The sequence below is a fragment of the Xenopus tropicalis genome, chromosome 2, assembly GCF_000004195.4.
Source record: "Xenopus tropicalis strain Nigerian chromosome 2, UCB_Xtro_10.0, whole genome shotgun sequence".
NCBI classification, from domain to species: Eukaryota; Metazoa; Chordata; class Amphibia; order Anura; family Pipidae; genus Xenopus; species Xenopus tropicalis.
In genome coordinates this window covers 177,104,746-177,131,855 of record NC_030678.2, presented here as the reverse complement: position 1 = coordinate 177,131,855, position 27,110 = coordinate 177,104,746, and the positions used below count along the sequence as shown (strand labels likewise).

General features: G+C 47.1%; 1 protein-coding gene across 1 annotated transcript in view; it reads left to right on the top strand.

Annotated features, from left to right (window-relative positions):
- Window positions 1-1,997: 1,997 nt before the first annotated feature.
- Window positions 1,998-27,110, top strand: part of pde2a (phosphodiesterase 2A) — a 267,569-nt gene continuing 242,456 nt past the window's right edge. Inside the window, 1 exon segment of the mRNA NM_001079139.1 lies at window positions 1,998-2,244. Within this exon segment, the coding sequence (NP_001072607.1) occupies window positions 2,177-2,244 (68 nt within the window). The 5' untranslated portion in view covers window positions 1,998-2,176.

The following is a 27,110-nucleotide window of genomic DNA, read 5'->3' as shown; positions in this document are numbered from 1 at the left end:
TCTCAGCCATAAAGCAGGGCAGGACTGCTGCTTACAATGGGGGGGATCAGATAGGATCTGTGCCACTGTGACAGAATGCTCTGTTATACAGATAGCTAGAATCTCAGCCATAAAGCAGGGCAGGACTGCTGCTTACAATGGGGGGATCAGATAGGATCTGTGCCACTGTGACAGAATGCTCTGTTATACAGATAGCTAGAATCTCAGCCATAAAGCAGGGCAGGACTGCTGCTTACAATGGGGGGGATCAGATAGGATCTGTGCCACTGTGACAGAATGCTCTGTTATACAGATAGCTAGAATCTCAGCCATAAAGCAGGGCAGGACTGCTGCTTACAATGGGGGGATCAGATAGGATCTGTGCCACTGTGACAGAATGCTCTGTTATACAGATAGCTAGAATCTCAGCCATAAAGCAGGCAGGACTGCTGCTTACAATGGGGGGGATCAGATAGGATCTGTGCCACTGTGACAGAATGCTCTGTTATACAGATAGCTAGAATCTCAGCCATAAAGCAGGGCAGGACTGCTGCTTACAATGGGGGGGATCAGATAGGATCTGTGCCACTGCGACAGAATGCTCTGTTATACAGATAGCTAGAATCTCAGCCATAAAGCAGGGCAGGACTGCTGCTTACAATGGGGGGATCAGATAGGATCTGTGCCACTGTGACAGAATGCTCTGTTATACAGATAGCTAGAATCTCAGCCATAAAGCAGGGCAGGACTGCTGCTTACAATGGGGGGATCAGATAGGGTCTGTGCCACTGTGACAGAAAGTGTGACTGTGAGTGAGACTGAGCCCAACAGTATTTATTTAGGGAATACTTCCCCTTGGCTCCCTGAGATCACTAATACATTTATATTGTGCTACATACAGGGCTCGTCGCCATTTATAATCTATTGATTCATTCACTGTCTCTGACCCTGAGCCGACTTTCCTTCCATGTGTTCCAAGGCCACTTTTTTTATCTAAGTGTCAGCCCTTTATGAGAGTGGGGGGCCCTGGCTTGGGAAATATTACAATATCCTCCAATGAGAATCCCAGCTGATGTGAGTAAATCCGGCTCCCTGTTCTCTGTTCCTGCAATTGGAGTTGGGAGCAATAAGCACAGTTTCCCAGCACTGAACAAGTCTGTCCCTTTATCCCCATGTCTGATTCCTGTGCCATATAATGACGGGAGAAAATGCCATCATTATCTCTATATGTAAGGTACCAGCAAGGGGCCTGACACAGTGCTGGGAATCAGCATTCTCACTGGGCAGTTCTTTTGCATTTATAATCAACTTATTTATCAGTACAATTCTCATTGGGGAATTTCCTTGCATCTATAATGATGGTTTTTGGCAACTTCTATAGCAACACTAGGGGGCGCCGTGGGACGGTGTTATAGTTGGGTTTGGAACCCCTTTAATACCAGACTTATATAAAACCCACTTGCTGCATGGCTAATTAGAAATGGATATGGGCAAGAGCTGCCATATTGATTTCCTGTACTGAGCACCCACAATGCACTTGTGCAGAGTAAGAGTTCTCTCCAACCCTAATAGAAATGGAACATTTCCCGACAGACATTCAGCCCTTTCCCTTCGTTCCACTGTACTGGGCCAGGGCAGCAGTAAGATGGGAAGTGAATGTCTCTCTCTGGGTCTCTGAGAAGGAACAAGCCCTGGGAATGGGCCGGGCACGGGTTGGGCACAGGCCGGGCACAATAGGGCAGCGCTGGGGCAGCGCTGGGGCAGCGCTGGGGCAGTGGGACCTTCATCCCCAGAGTCTGTAAATGAAGGAGGAAATTCACTTTCCCCTGCGTCTCCCCGCTAAGGGCCGAGATGATTGCAGGCCGAGCATTGATTCCCAGGTTAAGGCAAGATTGTCTCCCCGGGCAGACTCACTCACACACATTGTGTCATGCACACACGCTGGCTCCCTCCCGCCCCTGCATGCTTCCGCAGGCTGCATTAGTATCTCTTACAGCTCCAGCCTTCAAACACCCTCTCACAGCACAGGGGAGAAATAGCAGCTCTTTACAGCTCCATTATCAGCCGGAGCCGGAGACTGGATCGCTGAAGCCGAGCCCGAGAGACTTGACTGCTCTGTTCTTCACTTGGGACATCAGAGAGGAGAAGCCGAAAACGCCCATCACTCCTGGTTGGCTTGGAGAGACGATGAAGAGAGATGGGTCAGGCTTGTGGCCACTCCATCCTATGCCGGAGCCAGCAGTACCAGCCTGCAACATCTGATATGTAAGTGCCCCCTGTATGCAACTTGCTCTGGGTGAGTGGGACCTGGGAGGAGAGGGGGTGTAAGCATAAGGAAAGTGATTGGGGCTCTGGGTGAGTAGGACCTGGGAGGAGAAGGGGTGTAAGTATAAGGAAAGTGATTGGGGCTCTGGGTGAGTGGGACCTGGGAGGAGAAGGGGTGTAAGTATAAGGAAAGTGATTGGGGCTCTGGGTGAGTGGGACCTGGGAGGAGAAGGGGTGTAAGTATAAGGAAAGTGATTGGGGCTCTGGGTGAGTGGGACCTGGGAGGAGAGGGGGTGTAAGCATAAGGAAAGTGATTGGGGCTCTGGGTGAGTGGGACCTGGGAGGAAAGGGGGTGTAAGCATAAGGAAAGTGATTGTGGCTCTGGGTGAGTGGGACCTGGGAGGAAAGGGGGTGTAAGCATAAGGAAAGTGATTGGGGCTCTGGGTGTGTAGGACCTGGGAGGAGAGGGGGTGTAAGTATAAGGAAAGTGATTGGGGCTCTGGGTGAGTGGGACCTGGGAGGAGAAGGGGTGTAAGTATAAGGAAAGTGATTGGGGCTCTGGGTGAGTGGGACCTGGGAGGAGTAGGGTTGTAAGTATAAGGAAAGTGATTAGGGTTCTAGGTGAGTGGGACCTGGGAGGAGAGGGGGTGTAAGCATTAGGAAAGTGATTGGGGCTCTGGGTGAGTGGGACCTGGGAGGAGAGGGGATGTAAGCATAAGGAAAGTGATTGGGGCTCTGGGTGTGTAGGACCTGGGAGGAGAGGGGGTGTAAGTATAAGGAAAGTGATTGGGGCTCTGGGTGAGTGGGACCTGGGAGGAGAAGGGGTGTAAGTATAAGGAAAGTGATTGTGGCTCTGGGTGAGTGGGACCTGGGAGGAAAGGGGGTGTAAGCATAAGGAAAGTGATTGGGGCTCTGGGTGTGTAGGACCTGGGAGGAGAGGGGGTGTAAGTATAAGGAAAGTGATTGGGGCTCTGGGTGAGTGGGTCTGGGAGGAGAAGGGGTGTAAGTATAAGGAAAGTGATTGGGGCTCTGGGTGAGTGGGACCTGGGAGGAGAGGGGGTGTAAGTATAAGGAAAGTGATTGGGGCTCTGGGTGAGTGGGACCTGGGAGGAGAGGGGGTGTAAGTATAAGGAAAGTGATTGGGGCTCTGGGTGAGTGGGACCTGGGAGGAGAAGGGGTGTAAGTATAAGGAAAGTGATTGGGGCTCTGGGTGAGTGGGACCTGGGAGGAAAGGGGGTGTAAGCATAAGGAAAGTGATTGGGGCTCTGGGTGAGTGGGACCTGGGAGGAGTAGGGTTGTAAGTATAAGGAAAGTGATTAGGGTTCTAGGTGAGTGGGACCTGGGAGGAGAGGGGGTGTAAGCATTAGGAAAGTGATTGGGGCTCTGGGTGAGTGGGACCTGGGAGGAGAGGGGATGTAAGCATAAGGAAAGTGATTGGGGCTCTGGGTGAGTGGGACCTGGGAGGAGAGGGGATGTAAGTATAAGGAAAGTGATTGGGGCTCTGGGTGAGTGGGACCTGGGAGGAGTAGGGGTGTAAGTATAAGGAAAGTGATTAGGGCTCTGGGTGAGTGGGACCTGGGAGGAGAGGGGGTGTAAGCATTAGGAAAGTGATTGGGGCTCTGGGTGAGTGGAACCTGGGAGGAGAGGGGGTGTAAGCATAAGGAAAGGGATTGGGGCTCTGGGTGAGTGGGACCTGGGAGGAGAAGGGGTGTAAGTATAAGGAAAGTGATTGGGGCTCTGGGTGAGTGGGGCCTGGGAGGAGTAGGGGTGTAAGTATAAGGAAAGTGATTGGGGCTCTGGGTGAGTGGGACCTGGGAGGAGAGGGGGTGTAAGTATAAGGAAAGTGATTGGGGCTCTGGGTGAGTGGGGCCTGGGAGGAGTAGGGGTGTAAGTATAAGGAAAGTGATTGGGGCTCTGGGTGAGTGGGACCTGGGAGGAGTAGGGGTGTAAGTATAAGGAAAGTGATTGGGGCTCTGGGTGAGTGGGGCATGGGAGGCATGGGAAAGTGACTGGGGCAGAAACAGATCACTCAGGAACTGTGTATTGTATTTGTGCTGGGGATGAAAGTCACTCTCAGTGGAAGTGGGACAGACAAACATGTGGCCCTCCTGCTGTTGTTGAGCTTCAGTAACATCTGAAGCCAAGTTCCCTGGTTACAGCATGGCGGGCCTTTGTGGGAGGGCAGTTGTGCCAGTCAGTGTATGGCTGTATGGCATTATTAAAGGGGCAGTTGTGCCAGTCAGTGTATGGCTGTATGGCATTATTAAAGGGGCAGTTGTGCCAGTCAGTGTATGGCTTTATGGCATTATTAAAGGGGCAGTTGTGCCAGTCAGTGTATGGCTTTATGGCATTATTAAAGGGGCAGTTGCCCTGTATTGCAGTTGGACATAATCGGAGCATCTCTGCCTTTGGCATAATGTTTCCCTTGGTGTAAAGTCAAACTCTGTACTCTCGCTGATTGCTATGGTCCGTTACCCCAGCAACCAGATTCAGCTCTGTCCCGGTACCCTCCTATTCCTGTCAGAGGTGGGAAAACAGCAATTTTGTGAGAGTAAAAGAACAAAAAAAAAATGAAAAAATAGACCAAGTGCAAGAATGTCATTGTCTTTATCAGTCTAAATATTAATTAACAGCTCAGTTTCCCATTAGGCGATTAATGGCAATATCAGATCAGGCTGGTAACCCCCCCCCCCCCCCGCACTTAGGAGATGTATAAAGTATTCCGATTTTACTCACAGGAGGAGAGTTCATATATATATTATTACAAGTTAATATTTGCTTCCCTATCATTTACTTCTGTATAACAAGAGGGGGAAGTAACCTTCACAAAGCATTTTCCAATAGACTATATATATGTAATAAATTCACTACAAATAATGATTTTTTTTCATACTATAAACTAATGTAGCAAGTGTAACAGTTGCTATGGGACAGACGTTAGTAACGCTCAGGGAGCATGCTCAGTGGGGGCTGAAGGGGCTGCTGGGAAATGGACCGACTAATGTACCAAGTGTAACAGTGTTGAGAGTAAGTGACCTGCCTCGCTGAGCTGCCACTGGGCAATATGAGAGCAGGGAAATAGTCTCGTTTATTCTTAAAGCGCACGTTTTAATTAATGTAAAAGAGTCCTCATTAGTGAAAGTGACTGACCCCCGTAACTGGGATGGAGGGTCCAATCGTGGGCACCGATAATGTGAGAAAGGTGCCAACAATAGGGATAGATGGATTGTTATACTGGGTAAATTTGCCCGTGGGCAGTAACCCATAGCCAGTGGTTTGCTTTTTCTCAACCATGGTTACTGCCCATGGGCAGATTTTTCCACTGTTGAAAAATGACCCCCTAATGTTAATAGTATGGCAAGATGGAGTCAGTAGGGCAAGATGGAGTCAGTAGGGCAAGATGGAGTCAGCAGGGCAAGATGGAGACAGTAGGGCAAGATGGAGACAGTAGGGCAAGATGGAGACAGTAGGGCAAGATGGAGACAGTAGGGCAAGATGGAGTCAGTAGGGCAAGATGGAGTCAGCAGGGCAAGATGGAGACAGTAGGGCAAGATGGAGTCAGTAGGGCAAGATGGAGTCAGTAGGGCAAGATGGGGTCAGTAGGGCAAGATGAAGTCAGTAGGGCAAGATGGAGACAGTAGGGCAAGATGGAGTCAGTAGGGCAAGATGGAGTCAGTAGGGCAAGATGGGGTCAGTAGGGCAAGATGAAGTCAGTAGGGCAAGATGGAGACAGTAGGGCAAGATGGAGACAGTAGGGCAAGATGGAGACAGTAGGGCAAGATGGGGTCAGTAGGGCAAGATGAAGTCAGTAGGGCAAGATGGAGACAGTAGGGCAAGATGGAGTCAGTAGGGCAAGATGGAGTCAGTAGGGCAAGATGGGGTCAGTAGGGCAAGATGAAGTCAGTAGGGCAAGATGGAGACAGTAGGGCAAGATGGAGACAGTAGGGCAAGATGGAGACAGTAGGGCAAGATGGAGACAGTAGGGCAAGATGGGGACAGTAGGGCAAGATGGAGACAGTGGGGCAAGATGGAAACTGTAGGCCAGAATGGAGACTGTAGAGATAGATGGAGACAGTAGGGCAAGATGGAGACAGTAGAGCAAGATGGAGACAGTAGGGCAAGATGGAGACAGTAGGGCAAGATGGAGACAGTAGGGCAAGATGGAGACAGTAGAGCAAGATGGAGACAGTAGAGCAAGATGGAGACAGTAGAGCAAGACGGAGACAGTAGGGCAAGATGGAGACAGTAGGGCAAGATGGACACAGTAGGGCAAGATGGAGACAGTAGGGCAAGATGGAGACAGTAGAGCAAGATGGAGACAGTAGGGCAAGATGGAGAAAGTAGGGCAAGATGGAGTCTGTAGCACAAGATGGAGACAGTAGAGCAAGATGGAGACAGTAGGGCAAGATGGAGACAGTAGGGCAAGATGGAGACAGTAGAGCAAGATGGAGACAGTAGGGCAAGATGGAGACAGTAGGGCAAGATGGAGACAGTAGGGCAATATGGAGACAGTAGAGCAAGATGGAGTCAGTAGAGCAAGATGGAGACAGTAGGGCAATATGGAGACAGTAGCGCAAGATGGAGACAGTAGGGCAAGATGGAGACAGTAGGACAAGATGGGGACAGTAGAGCAAGATGGAGACAGTAGGGCAAGATGGAGACAGTAGAGCAAGATGGAGACAGTAGGGCAAGATGGAGAAAGTAGGGCAAGATGGAGTCTGTAGCACAAGATGGAGACAGTAGGGCAAGATGGAGACAGTAGGACAAGATGGAGACAGTAGGGCAAGATGGAGACAGTAGGGCAAGATGGAGACAGTAGGGCAAGATGGAGACAGTAGAGCAAGATGGAGACAGTAGGGCAAGATGGAGACAGTAGGGCAAGATGGAGTCTGTAGGACAAGATGGCGACAGTAGGGCAAGATGGAGTCAGTAGGGCAAGATGGAGACAGTAGGGCAATATGGAGACAGTAGAGCAAGATGGAGTCAGTAGAGCAAGATGGAGACAGTAGGGCAATATGGAGACAGTAGCGCAAGATGGAGACAGTAGGGCAAGATGGAGACAGTAGGGCAAGATGGAGACAGTAGGGCAAGATGGAGACAGTAGGACAAGATGGAGACAGAAATAGATAAAGACAAACAAGATGGAGACTTTAGGGCAATGTGGGGGGCACCCAGAGAGAACGGGGGAGTCAGTGATAGTAGATCAGTATCAGGAAACTACATTTTGCTGTTATACCTGCTCAGTCACTCGGAACCCACAAGATAATATTTTTGTTGATATGTGACATTGCCCAGGAATTACACAAGCCGAGAGCAAGAGAGAGAGAGGAGACAGCCATCAAGCGCTTTCCCTTCCTCTCATCATCCAGAGACATCCCATGAATTATTCAATGTCGCTCAATAAGGAGACAAAGTGCCAGCACCCAGGCTGATCTGAGAAAAGTTTTTCTGGGTAATATAGACGGGTGCTTTTCTATAGGTTCCCATCCAGTGACTTGGGATTAGTGGCGAATCAGCAGCGAGCGGGAATAAAGGGGAAATAAACACTGTTGCTCAATAAGACAAAACTCTGAACAGTTGCTGCTGGACAGAAAAGAATTCTGGGAGCTGTAGTTCAGCAATAACTGCATTGATACTTACATTAAAGGGGATATAAACCCAGCCATGATGCTGCCCCACGGCGCCCCCTAGTTTTGCTATAGAAGCTGCCAAAAAACATCATTATAGATGCAAGGAAATTCCCCAATGAGAATTGTACTGATAAATAAGTTGATTATAAATGCAAAAGAACTGCCCAGTGAGAATGCTGATTCCCAGCACTGTGTCAGGCCCCTTGCTGGTACCTTACATATAGAGATAATGATGGCATTTTCCCCTCATTATATGGCACAGGAATCAGACATGGGGATAAAGGGACAGACTTGTTCAGTGCTGGGAAACTGTGCTTATTGCTCCCAACTCCAATTGCAGGAACAGAGAACAGGGAGCCGGATTTACTCACATCAGCTGGGATTCTCATTGGAGGATTTTTCGCATGTTAAAGCAGTCGCTGGCTGTGGGGATTTGGGGGAAAGTTTTATTGGGCAATATTGCTTTAAGAATACAGCCCTGATGTTGCTGGACTACAGCTCCCAGCATGCCCCAAGCTTCATTATATGTTACATTATTGTGGGATTTGTAGCCCAGTAACAACTGAGTAACGTTGGGTTGAGCCGCGCTGGGCAGCAGGGTTTATATCCCCTTTAAACCAGCCTCGCTGTCAGTGGTGCATGGCAGATTGCTGGCTCGTACTGGAATCAGCCAATCAGAGCAGGGAAACAGTAGCAGCAGGACTGGGTTGGTTGCAGCAGTGGGTGGAGAACGGAAAAAACCATCTATGAAACAGATTTGTTTAACATTCACTACTGTGAATTTATTTCTATAATAGTTACAGTTCCCCTTTAATCGTTTGTGTTTATAGAAGAAGAAATCTTTTTGGCTTTAAGGTTGGAGTTTGATTCTTCCTTACAAGAAATGGGGCAGATGGGATGTATTGGCTTGTTATGCCCTCCCATGCGCTGCCATCTGTGTGTAACCCGTGCCAGGTCGCCCGGCGCCACACGTGGGACCCCCCCCCCGCTCTATAGCCCCCTATGGGGAAAAGAGAGCACAGTTATTCCATATTGGGGGTTCAACAGAAGTGATCATTGATCATGTGACTTACAGTGGGGGGGAATGACACTCAGCCCCAAAATATCCTGTTACATGGTTACGGGGATACCGGGATTGGTCATAACAATGGGGGGGACACGGGCTGGACTGAAATATTATGTTGGAGTAAAGTAACCTTGGTATTGTGATTGCATATAGAAAAGTAATTAGGGGTGAATTACTCTGAGTAATAAAAATTCCACTTTTAATCTCATTATAGTAAATTACACTGAAATACCCGCTATTCCACAGCCCCAGTCCCTTCCCAGAGGCTATTATCCCCCCCCCTGCTACTATAGGCACCATCTCTCCCTACTATACCTGCTATTCCACAGCCCCAGTCCCTTCCCAGAGGCTATTATCCCCCCCCCCTGCTACTATAGGCACCATCTCTCCCTACTATACCTGCTATTCCACAGCCCCAGTCCCCTTCCCAGAGGCTATTATCCCCCCCCCCCTGCTACTATAGGCCACCATCTCTCCCTACTATACCTGCTATTCCACAGCCCCAGTCCCTTCCCAGAGGCTATTATCCCCCCCCACTGCTACTATAGGCCACCATCTCTCCCTACTATACCTGTTATCCCACAGCCCCAGTCCCTTCCCAGAGGGCTATTATCCCCCCACTGCTCCTATAAGGCACCATCTCTCCCTACTATACCTGCTATCCCACAAGCCCCAGTCCCTTCCCAGAGGCTATTATCCCCCACTGCCTACTATAGGCACCATCTCTCCCTACTATACCTGCTATCCCACAGGCCCCAGTCCCTTCCCAGAGGCTATTATCCCCCCACTGCTACTATAGGCACCATCTCTCCCTACTATACCTGCTATCCCACAGCCCCAGTCCCTTCCCAGAGGCTATTATCCCCCCACTGCTACTATAGGCACCATCTCTCCCTACTATACCTGCTATCCCACAGCCCCAGTCCCTTCCCAGAGGCTATTATCCCCCCACTGCTACTATAGGCACCATCTCTCCCTACTATACCTGCTATCCCACAGCCCCAGTCCCTTCCCAGAGGCTATTATCCCCCCACTGCTACTATAGGCACCATCTCTCCCTACTATACCTGCTATCCCACAGCCCCAGTCCCTTCCCAGAGGCTATTATCCCCCCACTGCTACTATAGGCACCATCTCTCCCTACTATACCTGCTATCCCACAGCCCCAGTCCCTTCCCAGAGGCTATTATCCCCCCACTGCTACTATAGGCACCATCTCTCCCTACTATACCTGCTATCCCACAGCCCCAGTCCCTTCCCAGAGGCTATTATCCCCCCACTGCTACTATAGGCACCATCTCTCCCTACTATACCTGCTATCCCACAGCCCCAGTCCCTTCCCAGAGGCTATTATCCCCCACTGCTACTATAGGCACCATCTCTCCCTACTATACCTGCTATCCTCACAGCCCCAGTCCCTTCCCAGAGGCTATTATCCCCCCACTGCTACTATAGGCACCATCTCTCCGCTACTATACCTGCTATCCCACAGCCCCAGTCCCTTCCAGAGGCTATTATCCCCCCACTGCTACTATAGCACCATCTCTCCCTACTATACTGCTATCCCACAGCCCCAGTCCCTTCCCAGAGGCTATTATCCCCCCACTGCTACTATAGCACCATTCTCCCTACTTACCTGCTATCCCACAGCCCCAGTCCCTTCCCAGAGGCTATTATCCCCCCACTGCTACTATAGGCACCATCTCTCCCTACTATACCTGCTATCCACAGCCCCAGTCCCTTCCCAGAGGCTATTCCCCCCACTGCTCTATATCCACCATCTCTCCCTACTATACCTGCTATCCCACAGCCCCCAGTCCCTTCCCAGAGGCTATTATCCCCCACTGCTACTATAGGCACCATCTCTCCCTACTATACCTGCTATCCCACAGCCCCAGTCCCTTCCCAGAGGCTATTATCCCCCCACTGCTACTATAGGCACCATCTCTCCCTACTAACCTGCTATCCACAGCCCCAGTCCCTTCCAGAGGCTATTATCCCCCCACTGCTACTATATCCACCATCTCTCCCACTATACCTGCTATCCCACAGCCCCAGTCCCTTCCCAGAGGCTATTATCCCCCACTGCTACTATAGGCACCATCTCTCCCTACTATACCTGCTATCCCACAGCCCCAGTCCCTTCCCAGAGGCTATTATCCCCCCACTGCTACTATAGACACTATCTCTCCCTACTATACCTGCTATCCCACAGCCCCAGTCCCTTCCCAGAGGCTATTATCCCCCCACTGCTACTATAGGCACCATCTCTCCCTACTATACCTGCTATCCCACAGCCCCAGTCCCTTCCCAGAGGCTATTATCCCACTGCTACTATAGGCACCATCTCTCCCTACTATACCTGCTATCCCACAGCCCCAGTCCCTTCCCAGAGGCTATAATCCCCCCACTGCTACTATAGGCACCACTTCTCCCTACTATACTTGCTATCCCACAGCCCCAGTCCCTTCCCAGAGGCTATTATCCCACTGCTACTATAGGCACCATCTCTCCCTACTATACCTGCTATCCCACAGCCCCAGTCCCTTCCCAGAGGCTATTATCCCCCCCACTGCTACTATAGACACTATCTCTCCCTACTATACCTGCTATCCCACAGCCCCAGTCCCTTCCCAGAGGCTATTATCCCCCCACTGCTACTATAGGCACCATCTCTCCCTACTATACCTGCTATCCCACAGCCCCAGTCCCTTCCCAGAGGCTATTATCCCCCCCCACTGCTACTATAGGCACCATCTCTCCCTACTATACCTGCTATCCCACAGCCCCAGTCCCTTCCCAGAGGCTATTACCCCCCCCCACTGCTACTATAGGCACCATCTCTCCCTACTATACCTGCTATCCCACAGCCCCAGTCCCTTCCCAGAGGCTATTATCCCCCCACTGCTACTATAGGCACCATCTCTCCCTACTATACCTGCTATCCCACAGCCCCAGTCCCTTCCCAGAGGCTATTATCCCCCCCCACTGCTACTATAGGCACCATCTCTCCCTACTATACCTGCTATCCCACAGCCCCAGTCCCTTCCCAGAGGCTATTATCCCCCCACTGCTTACTATAGGCACCATCTCTCCCTACTATACCTGCTATCCCACAGCCCCAGTCCCTTCCCAGAGGCTATTATCCCCCCACTGCTACTATAGGCACCATCTCTCCCTGCTATACCTGCTATCCCACAGCCCCAGTCCCTTCCCAGAGGCTATTATCCCCCCACTGCTACTATAGGCACCATCTCTCCCTACTATACCTGCTATCCCACAGCCCCAGTCCCTTCCCAGAGGCTATTATCCCCCCACTGCTACTATAGGCACCATCTCTCCCTACTATACCTGCTATCCCACAGCCCCAGTCCCTTCCCAGAGGCTATTATCCCCCCACTGCTACTATAGGCACCATCTCTCCCTGCTATACCTGCTATCCCACAGCCCCAGTCCCTTCCCAGAGGCTATTACCCCATTGCTACTATAGGCACCATCTCTCCCTACTATACCTGCTATCCCACAGCCCCAGTCCCTTCCCAGAGGCTATTACCCCATTGCTACTATAGGCACATGTCACACAAAGCATTAGAAGTATTGGAATGATAACCCGGGGGGATTCTGTGACACACGCTCTGATTCCCCCAATACCCCCTGCAATCCCAGGGCCTGATTGGCTAAGTGGCTCAGCAGCCGAGCGAGGATGATGCTACCCCATTAGCTCCCATTATCCTATTAGGAAGCCATTTCACATTTACTCCTCTCATTAGTCTGACAGCAGTTGCTCGGTTCCTGTGCAATTTCACCCATCTGTATCAGAGCGGGCTGACATGGCGCTGGGGGCAGATGGGTGTTACGAGCCCGTTCCCGTTGTCACAGTCTATCTCAGTGTAGATGAGCCACTGGGGGAGATAAAGGGGCAGTTGAAATCTCAGCAACTTATTTTAGTTATAGAATAATTTGCATGTAAAGGGCAACTAAGCACTGATTCTACGCTGGCTGGTTATAAGGGAACTTACCTTCCACCATCCTGGGGCAATTAGTTATTGCGGCATGTCTGTCCCTGCCCCCCCCCCCCCCGCATCTCTTTATTTCCATTCAGTCTCTGTGCATTCCGTTCTCTTATTGCTTCCTATTGATCCCCTGTAACCGCTGTACAATTCCTCATTGACTTCATCTCATTCTAACAAACTTTATTATTCCCCAATGTAAGTGATCAGTTCGGCATTAGCAGTTTATATTGGGGGGGCCCAATGCTTTTTTCTGGATGAGATTATGACAGAATCCAAAGCACAAAGACAAGTGTCCACCAAGCCCCAGTCCTGCCCTCCTATAACTGTCCTTATTTCCTTTAAAGCTGATAGAACAATTAAGTAAAAACTCTCAAATTGGTAATGCGTTCCCATCGTTGTCACTTCAACCTATGTTACTCTATCCCTACTGTCTCCATCTTGCCCTACTGTCTCCATCTTGCCCTACTGTCTCCATCTTGCCCTACTGTCTCCATCTTGCCCTACTGTCTCCATCTTGCCCTACTGTCTCCATCTTGTACTAAAGTCTCCATCTTACCCTTCTGTCTCCATCTTGATCTAAAGTCTACATCTTGCCCTACTGCCTCCATCTTGTCCTACTGTCTCCATCTTGCCCTACTGTCTCCATCTTGTCCTACTGTCTTCATCTTGTCCTACTGTCTACATCTTGTCCTACTGTCTCCATCTTGCCCTACTGTCTCCATCTTGCCCTACTGTCTCCATCTTGATCTAAAGTCTACATCTTATCCTACTGTCTTCATCTTGGCTTTTTGTACCCATCTTGCCCTACTTTCTCCATCTTTCTAGTTCTACAGTTTCCTCTGTTCCCTACAGTACCCCTCCGTGTCTCCATCTTGTCCTGCTGTCTCCATCTTGTCCTGCTTTCTCCAACTTGTCCAACTGTCTCCATCTTGCACTACTGTCTCCATCTTGCTCTACTGTTTCCATCTTGTCCTACTGTCTCCAACTTACCCTACTGTCTCCATCTTGTCCTACTGTCTCCATCTTGTCCTACTGTCCCCATCTTTATCTAAAGTCTACATCTTACACTGCTGTCTTTATCTTGCCTTTTTATACCCATCTTGCCCTATTTTCTCCATCTTATCCTACAGTTTTCATATTATCCTAAAATTCCAATCTTGTGCTACAGTCTCCTGTGTGCCCTACTGTCTCCATCTTATCCTTCTGTCTCCATCTTGTCCTTCTGTCTCCATCTTATCCTTCTGTCTCCATCTTGCCCTATAGTCTCCATCTTGATCTAAAGTGTACAGCTTACCCTACTGTCTCCATCTTGATCTAAAGTGTACAGCTTACCCTACTGTCTCCATCTTGATCTAAAGTGTACAGCTTACCCTACTGTCTCCATCTTGATCTAAAGTGTACAGCTTACCCTACTGTCTCCATCTCGCCCTACTGTCTCCATCTTGCCCTAAAGTCTCCATCTTGCCCTACTGTCTCCATCTTGCCCTACTGTCTCCATCTTGCCCTAAAGTCTCCATCTTGCCCTACTGTCTCCATCTTGCCCTACTGTCTCCATCTTGCCCTAAAGTCTCCATCTTGCCCTACTGTCTCCATCTTGCCCTACAGTCTCCATCTTGCCCTACAGTCTCCATCTTGCCCTACTGTCTCCATCTTGCCCTACTGTCTCCATCTTGCCCTACTGTCTCCATCTTGCCCTACTGCCCCCATCTTGCCCTACTGTCTCCATCTTGCCCTACAGTCTCCATCTTGCCCTACTGTCTCCATCTTGCCCTACAGTCTCCATCTTGCCCTACAGTCTCCATCTTGCCCTACTGTCTCCATCTTGCCCTACTGTCTCCATCTTGCCCTACTGTCTCCATCTTGCCCTACTGTCTCCATCTTGCCCTACTGTCTCCATCTTGCCCTACTGTCTCCATCTTGCCCTACTGTCTCCATCTTGCCCTACTGTCTCCATCTTGTCCTACTGTCTCCATCTTGCCCTACAGTCTCCATCTTGCCCTACAGTCTCCATCTTGCCCTACTGTCTCCATCTTGCCCTACTGTCCCCATCTTGCCCTACTGTCTCCATCTTGCCCTACTGTCTCCATCTTGCCCTACTGTCTCCATCTTGCCCTACTGTCTCCATCTTGCCCTACTGTCTCCATCTTGCCCTACTGTCTCCATCTTGTCCTACTGTCTCCATCTTGCCTGTCTATCACCCACTCTCCATACCAACAAGCTGTTACTCTCCTTACAACCCTCATTTGTGGAATCCAGGGCTGTCACTCCTATTTGCAAACGTCCCTTAACTCAATTAAAAAAGTTTACCAAAGAAACAAGAGTTTTAGTATAAAACTTGGCAAATTCCAGTTTTTAAAGTTACAAACTAATTATTTTGGGAGAACTGAGAGCAGTTTACAGTGGACAGAGCTGCAGAGCAGAAAACGTAAATTATTAAAAATCCACAAACCTTAAAAAATAATTATCAGCAGCAAATCGTCTGGGATTATCTCTGAGAACATGAGGGAGGGGCAGTCTGCGGCCCGTCATACCGTCAGTAAGAAGGTTAAGTTTCCCTTTTAATATGAGTGTATGTTGTGTGTATGGAGAGAGTTGGCGGGGGGGGATTCTCAGCAGAGGGGACATGGGGGAATGAGTGATAAGGAGATTAATGCTAAAGGACAGACAGATGCAGCTTCGCTGGCGCAATTAATTGAAGCTGATTTGACATTTTGAAGCTGCACAAGGTAATAAACATGGAACAGGAGGCCGCGCTCGCAATATTCTCCTTTATGGTCATCAAACGCTCTATAATCTATTTACCTCTTCCAAACAAATCTCCATTTCAGGGGCCCCAGGGGCTTGAATTGTCAGTGGGGCTAATTACACCGGGGGGGGGGGGTACATACAGATTACAGTAGGTACCTCTCCCCACTCCCTCGGTAAGGGGGGGTCTAATGCAAAGGTAGGGCCAGAGGGGAGAGACCATAAGCCTTTAGATATGCCACTGATATTGTCCCCCCAGCAGTTTCACTGTCTATCCATCAGTATATATGTTCCCTCAGCAATATATATATGTATGTCTACATCCTGGTATCTTTGTCCCTTTAAAGGTTTCTATGATTTTCCACTACTCTAATGGTATCTTCCAGCAGAATATTCAGCCCTTTGTGAGAATCTGTGTACTTTCAGAATTTTGCATGGACCTCCAATGTCCAGCAGCATCTGTGTTCTTCCAGTATGGTCTATATGCTTTAAAGGGGATATAAACCCAGCCATGATGCTGCCCCACGGCGCCCCCTAGTTTTGCTATAGAAGTTGCCAAAAACCATCATTATAGATGCAAGGAAATTCCCCAATGAGAATTGTACTGATAAATAAGTTGATTATAAATGCAAAAGAACTGCCCAGTGAGAATGCTGATTCCCAGCACTGTGTCAGGCCCCTTGCTGGTACCTTACATATAGAGATAATGATGGCATTTTCTCCCCTCATTATATGACCACACTCACTTGCCCACTTTCCCTTTAATAATATAAAAAAAAAAAATACTTTTTCTTTTTCTTCCCAAAATGTCCCAGTTAATTCTATGCACTGATATTTGTGTTTGAAGCTCCGGGTTACTGACCAAAATTAGAAGACAAGAAAGCGTTCTGAGGTTTCCGTGGTAACTGTTGAAATAATAAATACGGTTAATACAAACATGAGGTACGGGAGAGATCTGAGCGCCAACAGTAATTGGTTCTATTATGACTGATTATGGGAGTACATGCGCCTCTCTCCTTAAATACTCTCACCCCTGTGCCAATGGGCAGCGGCTGCACCGTGATCTTCTATGAATAAATCCTGATTAGACTCACATTCACTCTGGGCTTTCCAGTAATATATTATATGATGCTGTCCCACAGCGCCCCCTAGTTTTGCTATAGAAGTTGCCAAAAAACATCATACAAAAACAACTGCCCAGTGAGAATGCTGATTCCCAGCACTGTGTCAGGCCCCTTGCTGGTACCTTACATATAGAGATAATGATGGCATTTTCTCCCCTCATTATATGGCACAGGAATCAGACATGGGGATAAAGGGACAGACTTGTTCAGTGCTGGGAAACTGTGCTTATTGCTCCCAACTCCAATTGCAGGAACAGGAGAGAACAAATAAGGGGTAATTATATCTTAGTTGGGATCAAGTACAGGTACTGTTTTATTATTACAGAGAAAAGGGAATCATTTAACCATTAAATAAACCCAATAGGGCTGTTCTGCCCCAATAAGGGGTAATTATATCTTAGTTGGGATCAAGTACAGGTACTGTTTTATTATTACAGAGAAAAGGGAATCATTTAACCATTAAATAAACCCAATAGGGCTGTTCTGCCCCAATAAGGGGTAATTATATCTTAGTTGGGATCAATTACAGGTACTGTTTTATTATTACAGAGAAAAGGGAATCATTTAACCATTAAATAAACCCAATAGGGCTGTTCTGCCCCCAATAAGGGGTAATTATATCTTAGTTGGGATCAAGTACAGGTACTGTTTTATTATTACAGAGAAAAGGGAATCATTTAACCATTAAATAAACCCAATAGGGCTGTTCTGCCCCAATAAAGGGTAATTATATCTTAGTTGGGATCAATTACAGGTACTGTTTTATTATTACAGAGAAAAGGGAATCATTTAACCATTAAATAAACCCAATAGGGCTGTTCTGCCCCCAATAAGGGGTAATTATATCTTAGTTGGGATCAAGTACAGGTACTGTTTTATTATTACAGAGAAAAGGGAATCATTTAACCATTAAATAAACCTAATAGGATTGTTCTGCCCCAATAAGGGGTAATTATATCTTAGTTGGGATCAAGTACAGGTAGCCAGGGCACAAATAAGCACTCACCCCAAATCCCCCCCTAACTGGCCTTCAGGCTGGGCCCCCTTAGCCCATAACAAGGTTACAGATATATAGAAACATTGGGGTAACAGTCACCCCGCTATAGTTCCAGGGGTACCCAGGGCACAAATAAGCACTCACCCCAAATCCCCCCTCTGGCCTTCAGGCTGGGCCCCCTTAGCCCATAACAAGGTTACAGATATATAGAAACATTGGGGTAACAGTCACCCCGCTATAGTTCCAGGGGTACCCAGGGCACAAATAAGCACTCACCCCAAATCCCCCCTCTGGCCTTCAGGCTGGGCCCCCTTAGCCCATAACAAGGTTACAGATATATAGAAACATTGGGGTAACAGTCACCCCGCTATAGTTCCAGGGGTACCCAGGGCACAAATAAGCACTCACCCCAAATCCCCCCCTAACTGGCCTTCAGGCTGGGCCCCCTTAGCCCATAACAAGGTTACAGATATATAGAAACATTGGGGTAACAGTCACCCCGCTATAGTTCCAGGGGTACCCAGGGCACAAATAAGCACTCACCCCAAATCCCCCCCTAACTGGCCTTCAGGCTGGGCCCCCTTAGCTCATAGAGAAAGTGAGGGGGAAGAGATTTATGATGCACATCACATTTATTGCCATCTCCAAGGGAGTCGGTGTTGCTAGGAAACCATTTAGGGGTGCCAGTTATTTAGTGGTACCTGACAGTTGATGTTTAATTGGTCGCTATAACTGACCATTTTAGAGTCAAGGAGAATCTTTACCTCTGTTGTTACAGTATCACTTGGGAACCAATGTTCTCAATACACAGTAGCCCTGTTGGCCCATAATGCTCAGCTCAGTGGCTAATGACCATAGTAAAGAATGAAACTAATTACATGGAGAATTCCAAGCCGTTTAGATATTATATGAATAACCCCCCCCCCCCCTTATATTTTAGGAGAGACATCCCACTGCCCCGTGTCCCTCTCATCCTGATTGGAGATATCCCAGTGGTTTGTACCATTCCCTGGGTCTGGGGGGGTGACTGAGCCTTGTTAAGTAATGCAAAGTGATGTGATTCCATAGCTGAAATATTAATGAGCCGGATGAATTATTTACTTTAAACCTCTTTAGCACAATTAGCACCTCCTACCCCTCTAGCCATGGAAATATCAGCCAGTGGGATTGAGTAGGGGAAGGTTACTTACTGTGCCCATTGTCTGATTACATGCAAAGAGCCTGCCCAGAGGGCCCCATATATAAAGTTTTCTCTTCTGTCCTTGGATTCAGTTATGGTTTATTTACTAATGTCCTTCATAGCTTGCTCTGACCTTTTACTTAATGTAATATGCTTTGGTATATCTCTATAGGCTATGAGCAAACTTAGGGGGCTGTTCCTGCTGAATTGTGCTTAGTACAGGGGAATCCCTATGTGCCATAGTTTTATGGTATCTCTCTGTACAGGCTATGAGCAAACTTAGGGGGCTGTTCCTGCTGAATTGTGCTTAGTACAGGGGAATCCCTATGTGCCATAGTTTTATGGTATCTCTCTGTACAGGCTATGGGCAAACTTAGGGGGCTGTTCCTGCTGAATTGTGCTTAGTACAGGGGAATCCCTATGTGCCATAGTTTTATGGTATCTCTCTGTACAGGCTATGGGCAAACTTAGGGGGCTGTTCCTGCTGAATTGTGCTTAGTACAGGGGAATCCCTATGTGCCATAGTTTTATGGTATCTCTCTGTACAGGCTATGGGCAAACTTAGGGGGCTGTTCCTGCTGAATTGTGCTTAGTACAGGGGAATCCCTATGTGCCATAGTTTTATAGTATCTCTCTGTACAGGCTATGAGCAAACTTAGGGGGCTGTTCCTGCTGAATTGTGCTTAGTACAGGGGAATCCCTATGTGCCATAGTTTTATGGTATCTCTCTGTACAGGCTATGGGCAAACTTAGGGGGCTGTTCCTGCTGAATTGTGCTTAGTACAGGGGAATCCCTATGTGCCATAGTTTTATGGTATCTCTCTGTACAGGCTATGAGCAAACTTAGGGGGCTGTTCCTGCTGAATTGTGCTTAGTACAGGGGAATCCCTATGTGCCATAGTTTTATGGTATCTCTCTGTACAGGCTATGAGCAAACTTAGGGGGCTGTTCCTGCTGAATTGTGCTTAGTACAGGGGAATCCCTATGTGCCATAGTTTTATGGTATCTCTCTGTACAGGCTATGAGCAAACTTAGGGGGCTGTTCCTGCTGAATTGTGCTTAGTACAGGGGAATCCCTATGTGCCATAGTTTTATGGTATCTCTCTGTACAGGCTATGGGCAAACTTAGGGGGCTGTTCCTGCTGAATTGTGCTTAGTACAGGGGAATCCCTATGTGCCATAGTTTTATGGTATCTCTTTGTACAAACCAAATGACCATAAGCAGAATGGCAGGGGGGCAGCACCGTCAATGTGATCAAATGAAGGGCAGAGTGACACCAGTTTGCTCTCTGTACTTTATGAAAGCAGTGCGCTAATTGGAATACGGCTCGTTGTGAGTAATTCTGTATTTATTAAAGTCGCACCCAGCACAGCGGGGATGAAGAGTTAGAGCTAATAAAGGCTTCCAACTCACTTTGAATAAACCTTTATTGTTTGGGGAGGCTACAGCTCTCTGTTATTTCATATTAATCTTCTCCTCATTACATGCAATCACTGATTAATGAGATGAGCTAATTCATTCTACTGTTTCCCTGCCAGCAGCACTACCTGCACCCCCATCTCTCCCCTCATGTTATACAGATAGCTAGAATCTCAGCCATAAAGCAGGGCAGGACTGCTGCTTACAATGGGGGGATCAGATAGGATCTGTGCCACTGTGACAGAATGCTCTGTTATACAGATAGCTAGAATCTCAGCCATAAAGCAGGGCAGGACTGCTGCTTACAATGGGGGGATCAGATAGGATCTGTGCCACTGTGACAGAATGCTCTGTTATACAGATAGCTAGAATCTCAGCCATAAAGCAGGGCAGGACTGCTGCTTACAATGGGGGGATCAGATAGGATCTGTGCCACTGTGACAGAATGCTCTGTTATACAGATAGCTAGAATCTCAGCCATAAAGCAGGGCAGGACTGCTGCTTACAATGGGGGATCAGATAGGATCTGTGCCACTGTGACAGAATGCTCTGTTATACAGATAGCTAGAATCTCAGCCATAAAGCAGGGCAGGACTGCTGCTTACAATGGGGGGATCAGATAGGGTCTGTGCCACTGTGACAGAATGCTCTGTTATACAGATAGCTAGAATCTCAGCCATAAAGCAGGGCAGGACTGCTGCTTACAATGGGGGGATCAGATAGGATCTGTGCCACTGTGACAGAATGCTCTGTTATACAGATAGCTAGAATCTCAGCCATAAAGCAGGGCAGGACTGCTGCTTACAATGGGGGGATCAGATAGGATCTGTGCCACTGTGACAGAATGCTCTGTTATACAGATAGCTAGAATCTCAGCCATAAAGCAGGGCAGGACTGCTGCTTACAATGGGGGGATCAGATAGGATCTGTGCCACTGTGACAGAATGCTCTGTTATACAGATAGCTAGAATCTCAGCCATAAAGCAGGGCAGGACTGTATCAGGGACGTTTGATTTGCATTTTCGCTATCAGACTTTTCTGGTTGCTTAGTAACTTATTAACAGAGGTTGAAAAAAGCCAAATATCCATCAATTTCAGATAATTGCTCAAACAACCTCTACTTATTCTGAAGCAATTTCCACTTTGCGTTAGTTCACGGCTACAGAACTCAAACATATCAGTGGTTGGATAGACAAACTTTTTTTTCATGTGGAATTGTATTTATTTTGTGCTTGAAATCAGCCTGTTACACACCAAAGAGTATAGAGTAAAACAAGAAAGCTCAGGAGTCGCATTGAGCTTAAATAAGATACAGGTGGTGTCTGGGTTCAGCAGGAACGGACCGAGACAGAAAGGGGATATAAACCCTGCTGCCCAGCGCGGCTCAACCCAACGTTACTCAGTTGTTACTGGGCTACAAATCCCACAATAATGTAACATATAATGAAGCTTGGGGCATGCTGGGAGCTGTAGTCCAGCAACATCAGGGCTGTATTCTTAAAGCAATATTGCCCAATAAAACTTTCCCCCAAATCCCCACAGCCAGCGACTGCTTTAACATGCGAAAAATCCTCCAATGAGAATCCCAGCTGATGTGAGTAAATCCGGCTCCCTGTTCTCTGTTCCTGCAATTGGAGTTGGGAGCAATAAGCACAGTTTCCCAGCACTGAACAAGTCTGTCCCTTTATCCCCATGTCTGATTCCTGTGCCATATAATGAGGGGAGAAAATGCCATCATTATCTCTATATGTAAGGTACCAGCAAGGGGCCTGACACAGTGCTGGGAATCAGCATTCTCACTGGGCAGTTCTTTTGCATTTATAATCAACTTATTTATCAGTACAATTCTCATTGGGGAATTTCCTTGCATCTATAATGATGTTCTTCTATAGCAAAACTAGGGGGCGCCGTGGGGCAGCATCATGGCTGGGTTTATATCCCCTTGAACATTTGCTGAGGGCAAGACTCCTGAGCCAGTAATGCCGTTGCCATCTTTCTGCTGTGGAACTACAGCTCCCAGAGTTCCCTGTTGTCACAGGAATTCCTTCTTTTCGGAAGTGCAGGTTGAGTAGAAAGTGCTACAAAAATGGCTGCTTTGCACCTACAGTGCAGGATTCAGGGTAAAGAGCAGATTTGAACCCCATGTCTCCAGCCTAGGAATCTCCTGTCAAGTTTACCCCAAAACCAACCCTTTCCCACAGTGACTGCTCTCTCTTCCTTCAGCCCTGGCAGCACAACACTGGGCAGCTGGGCATGTATAAATATAATATATGTGCCAATAAGCATCATGGGATGGGGGGGGGGCTGCTGAATGAACCCAAACCCACCTGATTAAAAGATCTGCCTCTCCATATACAGTTCCCTGTCCAACTCATATTTATGTTTCTTTGCACCCAGAGAAATGCGTCATCTCTCCCTAAATAGAATGTCGATTCAGCTAAACTGTAGGATAAAGATAACATTATTTGTATCAGCATTACCCCCCCCCCCACACACACACATACTAATAGCCCTGCTCCTCCTGGGCCTGTGGGTTTTGCCTCTTCACTGCCCGATGTACAACAACTGCCCTAAGAACCAGGGGTGGGAGAGGGAAATGTGCTGTGTGTTTAGTTCAGCACCACGGACAGTTCAGCAGGGATTATACATTGGCTTTCTGTTGTGTTGGGTTGTATGATGTTCTGTTGTGTTGTATGATGTTGTGTGATTTTGTGTTGTATTGTATGATGTTGGGTTGTATGATGTTGGGTTGTGTTTTATGATGTTGGGTTGGGTTGTAGGATGTTGTGTTGTATGATGTTGGGTTGGGTTGTATGATGTTGAGTTGTGTTGTATGATGTTGGGTTGGGTTGTATGATGTTTTGTTTTGTTGGGTTGTATGATGTTTGTTTTGTTGGGTTGTATGATGTTGGGTTGTGTTTTATGATGTTGGGTTGGGTTGTATGATGTTTGTTTTGTTGGGTTGTATGATGTTGGGTTGTGTTTTATGATGTTGGGTTGGGTTGTATGATGTTGTGTTGGGTTGTATGATGTTGGGTTGGGTTGTATGATGTTGGGTTGTGTTGTATGATGTTGTGTTGGGTTGTATGATGTTGTGTTGGGTTGTATGATGTTGGGTTGTATGATGTTGTGTTGGGTTGTATGATGTTGTGTTGAGTTGTATGATGTTGTGTTGGGTTGTATGATGTTGTGTTGGGTTGTATGATGTTGGGTTGTATGATGTTGTGTTGGGTTGTATGATGTTGTGATGAGTTGTATGATGTTGTGTTGGGTTGTATGATGTGTTGCAGCAATGGAGCTACTCATTACTCACATACAGGGCTGATACCCCCATGTGGGGAGAGACACCCTGACATTCCTTTCCCTGGTTCCCAATAACAGATGTTGCCGGACAACAACTCACAAACATTCTTACCATAACGTCATTCTGAGAGTTGTAGTTCAGCAACATCTGTAGGAGGGAATAGTTAAGGGTGTGTCTGCTCTCCATGCGTCTTTAGCAGACAGACAGTCATGTGATTCAGAGTGGAGCTGTTGGACAATTACCCATAATTCTATCTACCAGCAATGTCGGGGTTGTATTCTTTAAAGGGAAGCGGTGCTCACCCTAAATGTGATATTATAGGAGGGGTACAGTGAGGGTGTGACTGTGTGTGTACAATATTAGGATAATTATTACACAATGAGATGGGGCTGCAATAAAACCCAGATATGTAGAAACAAGCAGAGTGTATTGGCGTCAATTGTGTTATATTGGAGTCAATTGTGTTATATTGGAGTCAATTGTGTTATATTGGAGTCAATTGTGTTATATTGGAGGCAGTTGTTTTATATTGGAGGAAGTTGTGTTATATTTGAGTCAATTGTGTTATATTGGAGTCAATTGTGTTATATTGGAGTCAATTGTGTTATATTGGAGTCAATTGTGTTATATTGGAGGCAGTTGTTTTATATTGGAGGAAGTTGTGTTATATTGGAGTCAATTGTGTTATATTGGAGTCAATTGTGTTATATTGGAGTCAATTGTGTTATATTGGAGGCAGTTGTTTTATATTGGAGGAAGTTGTGTTATATTGGAGTCAATTGTGTTATATTGGAGTCAATTGTGTTATATTGGAGTCAGTTGTGTTATATTGGAGTCAGTTGTATTATACTGGAGTCAGTTGTATTATATTGGAGGCAGTTGTGTTATATTGGAGTCAGTTGTATTATACTGGAGTCAGTTGTATTATATTGGAGGCAGTTGTGTTATATTGGAGTCAATTGTGTTATATTGGAGTCAATTGTGTTATATTGGAGTCAGTTGTATTATACTGGAGTCAGTTGTGTTATATTGGAGGCAGTTGTGTTATATTGGAGTCAATTGTGTTATATTGGAGTCAGTTGTATTATATTGGAGGCAGTTGTGTTATATTGGAGTCAGTTGTATTATACTGGAGTCAGTTGTATTATACTGGAGTCAGTTGTGTTATATTGGAGGCAGTTGTGTTATATTGGAGGCAGTTGTGTTATATTGGAGGCAGTTGTGTTATATTGGTGTCAGTTGTGTTATATTGGAGGCAGTTGTGTTATATTGGAGGCAGTCAGTTGTGTTATATTAAAGCCAATTGTGTTAAATTGGAGACGATTGTGTTAAATTGGAGTCGATTGTGTTATATTGGAGTCAATTGTATTATACTGGTGTCACTTGTGTTATATTGGAGTCAATTGTATTATATTGGTGTCAGTTGTGTTATATTGGTGTCAGTTGTGTTATATTGGAGTCAATTGTGTTATATTGGAGTCAATTGTATTATATTGGTGTCAGTTGTGTTATATTGGTGTCAGTTGTGTTATATTGGAGTCAATTGTGTTATATTGGAGTCAATTGTATTATATTGGTGTCAGTTGTATTATATTGGTGTCAATTGTATTATATTGGTGTCAGTTGTATTATATTGGTGTCAGTTGTATTATATTGGGCTGCAGGGGCTGCAGTAATGAGGGCAGTTACCCAGGGTTCTGCCATTTCGTGCCATGGTGACACTGGCGCTAGAGGAGCGGTTTGTTTAGCTGGGCGCCTGGGCAGCACCTGAGAGCTGGGCATCCCATTCTATAAGTCTGGGGCGCAGTTCCAAAGAAAGTCTTGGGGATAAAACTGCAATAATCAGCTTGGGGCCCTCCTGCTCTGTATGAACTACAACTCCCAGGGCTCAGGCTTTAAATACTGCAGCGCCAAATATACAGTAACTAATACCTTCCATTTTAGGACAAATTCCATGTCCCCCTGTTTTCAGTTTCTCTTTACCAGGTAGAAAAGGACCTGTAGGACTCTGGGGCACTGGGTCTTGTAAGCTGCCTGCTAATTGGTTGCTATGGGTTACTAGACCCTATGCAAAAACCTGTGCAAACAATTGCAACCTTTATTACACTTCCCATTAACAGAATGAATAGTATTTTACAAATTATCTAAATACCATGCCATACCACAGTGTGCCATACCCATGCAAAGCTATAGATTGTGCCATAGCCATGCCAAAGGGTGTGACATAGCCTTGAAAAGCCATGTCATGCCACAGAATGTGCCACCGGCTTGTTATAGAGTGTGCTATACCCATGCAAAGCTATGAAATGCCATAGAGTGTGGCTTAGGCATGCAAAGCCATAGATTGTGCCATAGCTATGCCAACCTATGCCTTAGAGTGTGCCATAGTGGTACAAATCCATGCCATAGATTGTGCCATAGCCATTCCAAGCCATAGATTGTGCCATAGCCATGCCATAGATTGTGCTATACAACAGTGATCCCCAACCAGTGACTCGGGGTAACATGTTGCTCCCCAACCCCTTGGATGTTGCTCTCAGTGCCCCCAAACCAGGGAGTTACTTTTGAATTCCTGACTTGGGGGCAAGTTTTGGTTGAATAAAAACAAGATTTCCTACCAAATAAAGCCCCTGTAAGCTGATAGGGTGCATAGAGGCCCCTAATAGCCAATCACAGCCCTTATTTGGCTCCTCCATGAACTTTTATGGTGTTTGTGTTGCTTCCCACGTCTTCTTATATTTGGCTGTGGTTCACGAGTAAGAAAGGTTGGGGAGTGTGCCATAGCCATGCCATCTAGTGTGCCATAGTGGTACAAAGCCATGCCATAGAGTGTGCCATAGTGGTACAAAGCCATGCCATCTAGTGTGCCATAGTGGTACAAAGCCATGTCATAGAGTGTGCCATAGTGGTACAAAGCCAAACCATAGAGTGTGCCATAGTGGTACAAAGCCATGCCATCTAGTGTGCCATAGTGGTACAAAGCCATGCCATAGAGTGTGCCATAGTGGTACAAAGCCATGCCAAAGAGTGTGCCATAGTGGTACAAAGCCATGCCATAGAGTGTGCCATAGTGGTACAAAGCCATGCCATCTAGTGTGCCATAGTGGTACAAAGCCATGCCATAGAGTGTGCCATAGTGGTACAAAGCCATGCCAAAGAGTGTGCCATAGTGGTACAAAGCCATGCCATAGAGTGTGCCATAGTGGTACAAAGCCATGCCATCTAGTGTGCCATAGTGGTACAAAGCCATGCCATAGAGTGTGCCATAGTGGTACAAAGCCATGCCAAAGAGTGTGCCATAGTGGTACAAAGCCATGCCATAGAGTGTGCCATAGTGGTACAAAGCCATGCCATAGAGTGTGCCATAGTGGTACAAAGCCATGCCAT